This window comes from Solanum pennellii, chromosome 12, assembly GCF_001406875.1.
Source record: "Solanum pennellii chromosome 12, SPENNV200".
NCBI lineage: Eukaryota > Viridiplantae > Streptophyta > Magnoliopsida > Solanales > Solanaceae > Solanum > Solanum pennellii.
Genome location: NC_028648.1, coordinates 205,479 through 215,993, shown reverse-complemented (window position 1 = coordinate 215,993; position 10,515 = coordinate 205,479). Strand labels below are relative to the sequence as shown.

General features: G+C 35.5%; 2 protein-coding genes across 3 annotated transcripts in view; both read left to right on the top strand.

The window, feature by feature from the left end:
• Nucleotides 1–8,179, top strand: part of LOC107007140 (kinesin-like protein KIN-14C) — a 9,955-nt gene extending 1,776 nt beyond the window's left edge. Inside the window, exons 1-17 of one of the 2 annotated variants that reach the window (XM_015205620.2) lie at nucleotides 1,168–1,586; nucleotides 1,898–2,149; nucleotides 2,355–2,499; nucleotides 2,579–2,688; nucleotides 2,776–2,895; nucleotides 2,987–3,190; nucleotides 3,580–3,789; nucleotides 3,907–3,981; nucleotides 4,091–4,237; nucleotides 4,327–4,465; nucleotides 4,572–4,681; nucleotides 4,920–5,081; nucleotides 5,161–5,375; nucleotides 7,148–7,229; nucleotides 7,319–7,423; nucleotides 7,520–7,624; nucleotides 7,768–8,179. In XM_015205620.2, coding sequence (XP_015061106.1) covers nucleotides 1,527–1,586; nucleotides 1,898–2,149; nucleotides 2,355–2,499; nucleotides 2,579–2,688; nucleotides 2,776–2,895; nucleotides 2,987–3,190; nucleotides 3,580–3,789; nucleotides 3,907–3,981; nucleotides 4,091–4,237; nucleotides 4,327–4,465; nucleotides 4,572–4,681; nucleotides 4,920–5,081; nucleotides 5,161–5,375; nucleotides 7,148–7,229; nucleotides 7,319–7,423; nucleotides 7,520–7,624; nucleotides 7,768–7,947 — 2,421 coding nt within the window. In that variant the 5' untranslated portion in view covers nucleotides 1,168–1,526 and the 3' untranslated portion in view covers nucleotides 7,948–8,179. Of the gene's footprint in view, nucleotides 1–1,167; nucleotides 1,587–1,897; nucleotides 2,150–2,354; nucleotides 2,500–2,578; nucleotides 2,689–2,775; nucleotides 2,896–2,986; nucleotides 3,191–3,579; nucleotides 3,790–3,906; nucleotides 3,982–4,090; nucleotides 4,238–4,326; nucleotides 4,466–4,571; nucleotides 4,682–4,919; nucleotides 5,082–5,160; nucleotides 5,376–7,147; nucleotides 7,230–7,318; nucleotides 7,424–7,519; nucleotides 7,625–7,767 lie in introns of those variants that run through there. The other variant, XM_027913356.1, reaches the window with a different exon arrangement.
• Nucleotides 8,180–8,568: 389 nt separating this feature from the next.
• On the top strand, nucleotides 8,569–10,039 carry LOC107007141. The gene has a single exon (XM_015205621.2). The coding sequence runs from the start codon at nucleotides 8,709–8,711 to the stop codon at nucleotides 9,672–9,674; it is 966 nt and encodes a 321-aa protein (XP_015061107.1). The 5' UTR covers nucleotides 8,569–8,708; the 3' UTR covers nucleotides 9,675–10,039.
• Nucleotides 10,040–10,515: the final 476 nt, after the last annotated feature.

Below are 10,515 nucleotides of genomic sequence, written 5' to 3'. Positions count from 1 at the left end.
TGGGGGATGAGATTGAGAAATTTGTTTGGGGGGTTGGGGGGGTGGGGGGATAGGGAAAAGATTAAAAAATAAGAAAAAGGTTGGAACAATTGACACTCTTTTTATAAGATAATTAAGGTTATGATAATTGCAAATTCAATAAAATTAGAAATAATTTGTCACGATTTTAACTGTCGTGAGTGACTTCACACTAAACCACCTGATTGAAGAATTAAAGTCTAAATCGAAACCAACACAATATCATCGTAAAAACCAAGTTTATCATATAAAATAAGGAAAAAAAATTTTAGTCACTAATGAAACGAGGCCTCATAAACTCAATTCAATAATCTATAAAAATTCAATGTGGAAATATCCTTTAAGAATCGAAAGTTATTATACGAGAACTCTAAACAATTAAACTGGGATGTAATCCTGAAACTAAATGAAAATTAAAGTTTAAATGTCTGTGTCCGAAAAGAAGGACAAGAAGATGTGGAAGAATCAACAGAAGCCTGAAAAATGTAGCTTACCCTTGAATTCAGAATCAAGTATCCTTCAACTGAGATCACAGAGTGGAAGATGCCTTATACTCAATCAAAAAAAGAACAAGTACAGTATCAAATACACAAACAATGATATACTAATAGGATCACACGATCAATACATAATATAAGTAAATAGTTCATCACAAAACAGTACCATAGAACAATAAATATAACAAGAATATCAAACCACATACAGTCTCAATCACATGCAATGAAACAACAATGCCTGGAGCATGTACCACATGATTATAAATGCTCATTTATACTATCCGTTTAAAATTTGGTTAATTTATGACATTTTCGTTTGAGAAAGGTTCATTCATACCATTATTTGTTAACTTAAATAATATAGATGATCCAAACTTTAAATAGGTGACATAGATGGGCCTTATCTCAAAGACCGCATATATATTTGTGTCTTTTCTTTTTATAAAAAAAAATTAATTTACGATGTGACCTCCATAATTGATCACGGGTGCAAAATAATGTTTTAAAATCAAACTTTATTTAATTAATAACATGAACGAGCCTTTTTTGTCAAACAAAAATGATATAAATTTGAACTTATAGTAACACATACAAGTATTTTTCCTTTTTAACATAATCCTATATTAATATAATGTTAGGGGTAGAGTTGGTAGTGTGTAAATTAAACGCTCCGCAGCGCCAGATCCCTATTTCAAAAAATTTCGAACTCTTGAGCATCCATCCCCTTCCCCCTCCCCTTCTTCCTCCTCCAACTACGCCGTCGTTTCATCCTAAATCCACCGCCGATTACGGCTGAGAAGTTGAATCATTTTCGCCCTTGTTTGCTTTCATACATTAGTTTTTGTTTATTGCCGTTATTCAATGTTTCAGCACCTTTACTGCAAAATTCAAAGCAAACGGTAGTAGATGTAGAAGAATGTTGTTGTTTTGAGTTTCAATTCACGGTCCCACATCCATAAATTTCTCCGATATCCCATTCCCCCCTTTCTCTCTTTGTTACCATAATTTCAAATGGCTCCTAAGAACCAGAACAAGCCGCCACTTCGTACTCTTTCAGCACCCCCTTCTGATGTAAGTTTTCTCCAGAACCCATTTTTACTCTATATATCCTCATCGGTTTGTACTTTGTTATGCTCATTTCTTCTGATCGTGTAGTTGAAATTGACGAATTTCACATTTCTGTGCACTTTAGGACTCATTTTTTATCCTACCTTTCAATGTTTTTGCTTTTTTTGCTGTGGAATTTCATTTTCTCTACTGGGTGTTTCTATTTTTGATGTTCATGGTCAAAATTTCCTAATTTGATTGTGTGGGTTCGGTTATTGTGATGTTTAAGTGAAGAAGTTCCTAATTTTGGATAGTTTACTGTTTTTGGTTTGCAGAGTAACTACACAGCAGGTGAGGTTTCATTAGAGAAGAGAAGGAGAATAGGGAATCCAAAAATGCCGTCCACAGCTACTGGTGCAAGAACCCGGCAGGCATTAGCAGTGGTGAATGAGGTTGCAGATGTGCCTCCCACTAGTGGTCCGCCAAGTAATGCAGGTTCAGACGGCGGGATAGTTGAGTTTAGCAAAGAAGAAGTTGAAGCTTTACTCACTGAGAAATTGAAAACCAAGAACAAGTATAATACAAAGGTAAGTGGATGAACTATTCTTCAGATTAATGGTAATACTGGTATGAATGTGGTTGTAGTTTTGGTTATTTTGTTAATTAAGGTGCTAACAGTAAAGTTAATAGAAGTAGCCAATTCTGTGCGTGGAAAGTTAACTGTTTTCATATTAACTGAATATGTATCTGCTTAATGTATATTGATGCAAAGATTTCTACTGCTTCTATTAGGAAAAGTGTGATCTTATGTCAGATTATATAAGAAGGCTCAAGTTATGTATTAAGTGGTTCCAGCAGCTAGAAGGAAACTATGTTACAGAACAGGCATCACTTAGCGGCATGTTAGAGTCAGCTGAGAAAAAATGCAATGAGATGGGTATGGTGGTGTTGCAATAGTATGAGTTTGTACCTTGGAATGAATTTTAGACTTATATTGCTTTTTCGTTTTGTTTTAGAGGTGGTAATGAATGTTAAAGAGGAAGAGTTGAATGCGATCATCATGGAGTTGAGAAAAAATATTGAGGCACTCCAGGAAAAGTTTGCCAAGGAGGAGGCAGCCAAGTTGGTAGGCTTTGCAGGGCAATGATCATTAAATTTCTATATTTCTTACTTCATAGATTTAATTTTCTCTAATTGCGAATTTGTTCGTCAGGAAGCAGTGGATTCTTATAATAGAGAGAAACATGCCAGGGATACAGCAGAGAAACTGCAAGTTTCCCTTTCAGAAGAGCTCAAAAGAGCTCAACAAGACACTGCAAGTGCAAATCAGAAGGTAAGAAAGAATCTCAGGCATATTGGTTTGGCTTCATTACAGTTTTGAATCCATTGGTAAGAACATAGCTTAAAAATCCTAATATCTGCAGATCCAGTCACTAAGTAATACATACAAGGGGTTACAAGAGTACAACAAAAATTTACAGGATTATAACAGTAGGCTCCAGAAAGACCTTGGTACAGTCAATGAAACACTGAAGCGCGTGGAGACAGAGAAAGCTGCAGTGGTTGAAAATCTCAGTGGACTAAGGGGTCATTATACTTCTTTACAGGAACAGCTCACTTCTTCTAGAGTAAGTCTTTGATTAGTTTTTCTTCTGCTTTTGTTATTAAAGTTGCTAGTGATACTTTCATGAAGTATTGCTTCATTCAGGAAAATTTAACATCTTTCAATGTTTGTTTTGTTCATTTCTGCAAACTGTCCAGAATTGTATTGTTTTACAACTCTTTTCAGATTTTTGAATGACGGTTTATGAATATTATAGATGTTCTTTCTCTCATTTTCTGCTCGATGATGGTGTTGCATGCATTCTAATCGGGTGATTAATTTAATGATTTTATTTGGGGTTTTCATGATATGTAACTCCAAATGTTCATCTTGATTATCTGGACTACGCAGCTTTATAGATAAGGTGTGTCATCAACTAATTCGTGTTCTTATTTTGCCTTTCGATTTCGTAAGGCTGTTCAGGATGAGTCTGTCAAACAAAAAGAGGCTTTAGCAAGTGAAGTAGGATTCTTGCGAGGAGATCTGCAAAAAATGAGGGATGATCGTGATCAGCAATCGTTACAAGTTCAGGTTCTAACAGATGAAGTGATAAAATATAAGGAATGCACTGGAAAATCTATTGCCGAGTTAGAAGGCATGGCGATAAAGACCAATCAGCTTGAGGTTTGTCTGTTTTGATTTACCAACTAGGCAAACCCAAATATATGCGTACATCAGATAATAATTTATCCAAAGATAATTGTGCATCAGATAATAATCTCTTCCTGAATTAATTTGCAGGAGACATGTTTGTCTCAGTGTGAACAAGTAAAGAGATTGCAGCAACAACTTGCCTTTGCGGAGAAAAAACTTGAGGTGACAGCATTTCTATGACCCTTGTTTGTTTGAATTTACCGTGTAATATCCAACGAGCTTTTAGAAGATATATTTCTCAAATATTTCAAATGTTTAATCACTTTGTTAGATGTCCGACATGTCTGCTGTGAGGACAAAAGAAGAATATGAAGAGCAGAAGAATGTTATTTTCGACTTGCAGAACCGTCTTGCTGATGCCGAAACTAAAATTGTTGAAGGAGAGAAACTGCGCAAGAAACTGCACAATACTATTCTGGTACTTTATGATCACTAATGTGAAGCTACCTTAAATTGACTTTTGGATTCAAAAATTAGATGTTCGTTCTGAATCTTCTGCCAATGCAGGAATTGAAAGGCAACATTAGAGTTTTCTGCAGGGTGAGGCCATTATTGTCCAATGACGCTGTCAGTGCAGAAACAAAGGTTATCTCTTTTCCAACTTCAACGGAAGCACAAGGAAGAGGCATCGATTTGATCCAAAATGGTGTGCACTTGTTTCTAATGCACTCAACCAGCAAGAATTTGTGTGTTTCCTCTTCTAATTTAGTTTTTATTTTGACAATGAACTTCGAACTTTGTGTTATTTAAAGGACAAAAACAATCATTCACATTTGACAAAGTATTCATGCCTGAGGCTTCACAAGAAGATGTTTTTGTTGAGATATCCCAACTTGTACAGAGTGCTCTTGACGGTTATAAGGTGAGATATGTTTAAATTTTGTGCCCTACCGCAAATGACGTCTAAGTCTTGCAAAAGAATCAATACGCTGTATCATTCTTAGTTGTGTGCTCTTTGTTTCTGGCTAACTGGTGTTACACGTAAAATATAAACATTGATTAGATCTCTAAAGTTCCAAATTGTCGCTGAATGAGAAAGCAAATGTTTATCTGCAGCCTCACAAAAATTGTTAGCTTATTACCCTCCTTTTCCTTTTCAGGTTTGCATATTTGCTTATGGTCAGACTGGTTCCGGTAAAACTCACACAATGGTGGGCAAGCCAGACTCTGATAATCAGAAAGGGCTTATTCCACGCTCTTTAGAGCAGGTATTTGAGACCAGGCAGTCTCTTCAAAACCAAGGGTGGAACTATAAAATGCAGGTTAGTAATGGAGGTTTGTAATGCCATTTCTCAATTTGATTTGTTTCTTTTCTCTGAAAGTGTTTTCACCATATTTCAGGTCTCAATGCTTGAAATTTACAATGAAACTATTCGGGATCTTTTATCAACATCAAATTCATCTAGTTTTGATGCATCCCGACCAGAACATGTAGGAAAGCAATATGCCATCAAGCATGATGTGAATGGCAATACCCATGTATCCGACCTGACAATTGTGGATGTTCATTGCTATAGTCAGGTTTCTAAACTTTTTGGGCTGGCAGCAGAAAGCAGGTAAAACCACCTGGTTATATTTTCTTCAATCTTTCTAGCAATTTAGTATGTCATCTGTCACGACCCAAACTAGGGGGCCAAGACTGGCATCCAATCAAGTTTCTCCTGCTGAATGAATCCTTAACTTCTACAGCTATCATTGACAATGTGCATGGTAGTCATAAGTGAACATCACATCATTCGTATCTCACTTTTATTTCATGTAAATATCACGAGTCATAATTATTTAATAATTATCATAAGTATCACTTGAATCAAATTGTAGTCATAAAATTTATAGCACGGTAACACTCGTCCCCGCTCGTCCCCATAAGAGTGAATTCACAGAACAACCTTTAAGATATTTAAAACCCGTGAAACAAGCATTAATTGAGGGAAATCACTTCTTAAAGTTAGGTCTCCACTCACCTTGATCCTGAAATCACTTCTTAACACTCGTACATCATATCATTCTTGATGTACCCGCTTGTCAATTCACATTTTCACAATGCCCCAAATAACATTTGATCTATATACAAAATTGGTGAAGCTTTAGTGCTGTGCATCAAACTTAAATGGTTAAACCTCTCATTCATCCACTTTGAGGTGAGCCATTGCTAAAACCTCCACCAGATGGGTTACTAATCAAAATCAACTTACTTACATTCTATTATCAATATACCAAATTAAGTGAATAGGTTACCTCAAGGTACCAAAAGCATTGCTTCTTGAAATTTGAAGAAGTTGGGTGGAGTTTGAGTTCTAGAAAAGATCACAAAATTAAGGTGTTAACAATCAATTAACTCCTTATTTAACTTACTTTGGTGGTGGAATTGTGAATTGAGGTAAAAATATCATTACGAATTTTCACCTTAGACGTGTGTGGAAGAAGGGGTTGGGGGTTATTGTCAAACATAAAATTGGTGAAGCCTTATCTTGAGCATCAAATTTTAATGCCTCTTTATGTGATGAGATAAGTGAGGACCTTAGCCAACAGAGTTCGGGGTCCGCCCCAGGACATAAAAGATGAATAGTGAAAGATGAGGAAGAGTATACTCTGTAGCAACTAGCAAGATAGTAGTTCTCCTAGTCGACCTAGCAATTAGCATTAAATTTTTAATGCCTAGCTTGAAGTCTGGAGGGTTCTAAACTTCTAATGGTGGCCATTGCTTTTTAATGGCTATCATCAACCCAGTGGGTCAGCAAAAAATGCAATCATTCGGCGTAAACCATCTTCAATTGTACACACGGGTAAAATTGACATAACTTTGCACCGGACGTCTCATTGAAGAAACTTTTAAGCATTAGAAATTTAGATCCAAGAGCTACAAGTTTCTTCTGAAACCATAGGTGATCTTAATTTCTAAGGGTTGTGTACATTTGAAGTTAGGCTATGCTTACTTTGGACATCTTTCCATTAACATTAAAATCAAACTCCACTTAGTCTTTTACATCCCATTACCCCTGGATAATTTTTAAGCACTGAACACCTTCCCAACATATAAAACACATTATTTGTTTTAACTAAGAGCATGCATGTGAACTTAAAACTCAACGAAAATGTAGGGTGTATTACATCAGCCTTTGCATAAAATAGTCTTTTTATTTCTGTTTGATTTACTGCGAAACACTTCTTTTTGTCATTTGTACCTTTAATATGTTTGATATGCGATCACTTGTCATTTTATATATATATTACGGGTTCAAGTATTCTTATATTTGGACTGAAATGGAGTTAAAATTTGTGAGACCTGTGCTCTATTGAGTTATCGTTGTATTTCTTCTTTGTGTAGATCTGTTGGGAAGACTCAGATGAACCAACAGTCGTCAAGGAGCCATTTTGTCTTCACTCTGAGAATTTCTGGTGTGAATGAGGTTCGAGGACATTTACCTAACATTTAGCATGCCATTTTGATTGCCTCTTCTATAAGTATTTTCAGTTGACTAATAGTATCCTATCTTAGAGTACCGAGCAACAAGTACAAGGTGTACTCAATTTGATTGATCTCGCTGGAAGTGAACGTCTATCCAAGAGTGGGGCTACTGGAGATCGGCTAAAAGAAACTCAAGTATTTGCTTCACACTTTCAATCTCTTTTCAAGAACTTCCTACTTCCCAAGATGTTCTTCTAACTTATTTCCCTGTTATCCACGAGTTTCATTCAGGCCATCAATAAGAGTCTATCGTCTCTAAGTGATGTCATATTTGCTCTAGCAAAGAAAGAGGAGCATGTGCCTTTTAGGAACTCAAAGCTCACATACCTTCTCCAGGTAAAATGATTATTCAAGTTCCTAGTTAAAATACATGGTTCTGGTTAATTTCCTAGGCTGGTAAAGATAATACTTTTAGGTTTGATCTGTATATTCACACCTTTTGTTTCACACACCTGCTGATCGTCACATGTTTTACTCAGCCCTGTCTAGGTGGTAACTCGAAGACATTAATGTTTGTTAATGTTTCACCGGATCCTCCATCTGTGGGTGAATCCCTGTGTTCACTCCGATTTGCAGCGCGGGTTAATGCTTGTGAGATTGGGATCCCAAGGCGTCAAACTAGCTTGCGTCCCATAGATTCTCGCCTAAGCATTGGCTAACATTTTAGCGGAACACTCGTTCTAGCTTTTAGAATTGTTTTGTCTGTAATTCTGTATGGCAGTTTGATATTTAACTGAGAAACTATATTACCTCTAACAACATCCACCTCCAATTTGTATAGTGGATAAAGTATTGTCTTTGTATCAGTAATAGCATATGGGGCTTTGTATTACTATACTTGTCATTTTTTATGGGGAGTTAATTGTGTGATAATTTACCTCTTCTTTTTTATACCTTTCTTTGGAGAGAAGATTATTTTGTTGGAAATCTTCAGAGTGTGAAAAACAAAAACAAATTAATTCAAGTTGATCTCCAGGTTGCAAGTTAGTGTATTTTATTTGCAGTTCTGTTTTCTTGGAAGCATGCACTACAACGGTAAACAATTGTATCAAAATTCATTTAAATGATAAAATAATGTTATTACATTCTCTTAGTTGTTGAATTACATTTAAGTATTTAGATTTTTCTTCTCTTTATTTGAAGATATAATTTTGAATTAAAAATTCTACCTAAATGAGAAATTTATTTTTATCTTTAACTATTCAAGAAAATAACTTTTGTTTTTTTTATTATTTTTAGACCTTAAGTTGACTTATTATGATTTCATGTGTTAATTTTGATACCAAAGAATTTTACAATATCAAGTTGTGTGAGGCTACTGATGCTTCTCTATAGCCTTATCCAGATGAACACATGTTCCCAAAATTGCAAGTATTTTCTTTGCAAAAACTCTATTCCCTTGGGCAAGAATTGACTTCAAATGGCTTCTAATCTTGTAAAATTTCATCCTTCATTCCAGTTCAAGCTGAACACAACAAGTTCCTTATGTTTTTTAGGATCAAAACAACAACTTAACAATCTTTATCACTCTGTTTTCTTCACAAAACCCAAGTCAGATTTTTCACCTCTTCAATGTTCACTATCTTCTCCTACTCCACCTATAACTAAAGAAGATGCCATTTCTCAAGCAAAATTCTCTCTGTCAACTACTTTAGAGAAACCCCTTAACAATCCCAAACTTATAGGGAAAATCAAGAAACTCAAACAACCAAGATTTCGTGTCGAAATTCCAGTTGTTGATGACTCCCCATCTGCATTAGCCCAACTTGCTTTTGACATTTTTGGAGAAATGCCCATCAAAAGAAAAGCCCCAAAAATCAAGATTCTACTTTTATGGCCTAACAAAACCTTAACCCAAGCTGCACAAACAGAATTTGAAAAGAAGAAATCTTCAAACCCCAACATTGAAAATTTAGATATTTCATCAAGAATTGAAATTTCTGCTGATGTGGTAGTGTTTATGGCTCCAGAGGCTTCAAGATTGACTGTAATGAAGGAGATTTCTGATACATTGTACCCAAAGCCTGTGGTGATTTTTAATCCTAAATGGGGTTTTGATGAAGAAAGTAGTTTTGGTGAGTTGAGTGGATTTGTAGGTTCATTTGAGGTTGTGTATTCATTTATGGGATTGGAAGTTAGAGGGATATTGAGTAATAGAAAAGGGGTGATGTTTAAATGTGTTAAAGATGGGGTTTTGAGTGGTGAGAAATGGTATGTGTTCGTCGAAGAAGATGGAGAGTTGAAAGTGGTTTCAAGGTTTAAAACAAGGCCATCAATTGTTGAAGTTGAGAATGTTTTGTATAACTTGATGGCCGTGAATTCGCCAATCACGAAATCAGCTAAGTTCTTGAAAGATTTGGTGTCAAATGTTAGGGGAAAAAAGTAGAGCACAAGCAATTCAAGGTATTACAACTCACATCATTTCAACTTTAGGATAGCTATCATTTGCAATGATATTATTGTTTTTTCGAGATTTTGTTCTTCCTAGAACAGTTACAGTATGACGTCCATGTACTAGCTTTGCCAGGTTCAAAACTTTAACATGGAAGAACAAACAACAAACTATTGGCTGCATGAACTAAGCATCAACATATGTACTGTTATTGCAATGAGTAGAAAGATGTGTATGTGCTCTCTCATTTAGCCAATATGGTGATTCCGTTCCCTTTTTTTGAATCCTTATGAATAATTCTGCAAGATGTATCTGTGAACATACTTAACAGCATATTAAAGACAATGGCAACCTTTCAAGTTTCTGTGTAAGCATGGTTTAGTGAAAAACATCCATAAATCACAATTAGCAATCAAGTCATGTATAAGAATTAAATGCATGAAGTCACGATAACACTGGTCGCCACTAAAAGTTATAAATGTTGCCACGAAAGAAGTATTATTGGCAAGTTCAGTCGTCGCTAAAGTTGTAAATGTCGATAAAAAAAGTTATAAATGTTGCCACGAAAAAGAAGTATTAGTGGCAAGTTTAGGCGCTGCTAAAAATTTGAATTTAGTGACAACTTTAATTGCCCCTAAAAGCTATAAACTTTGCCACTAAAAGGAAGTATTAACGGCAATTATAGTCGCTGCTAAAAGCTATAAATGTTGACACTAAAAAAGGGTATAGTGGCACTTATAGTCGCTGCTAAAACCAATAAATGTTGCCACTAAAAGCAAGTATTAGCGGCAACCAAGTCGCCGCTAAAAGTTATAAATGTGGCCACTAAAAGGAG

What these genes read in the sequence shown, in the direction of transcription:
- LOC107007141 (XM_015205621.2), top strand. Translation starts at nt 8,709, where the DNA reads ATGGCTTCTAATCTTGTAAAATTTCATCCTTCATTCCAGTTCAAGCTG.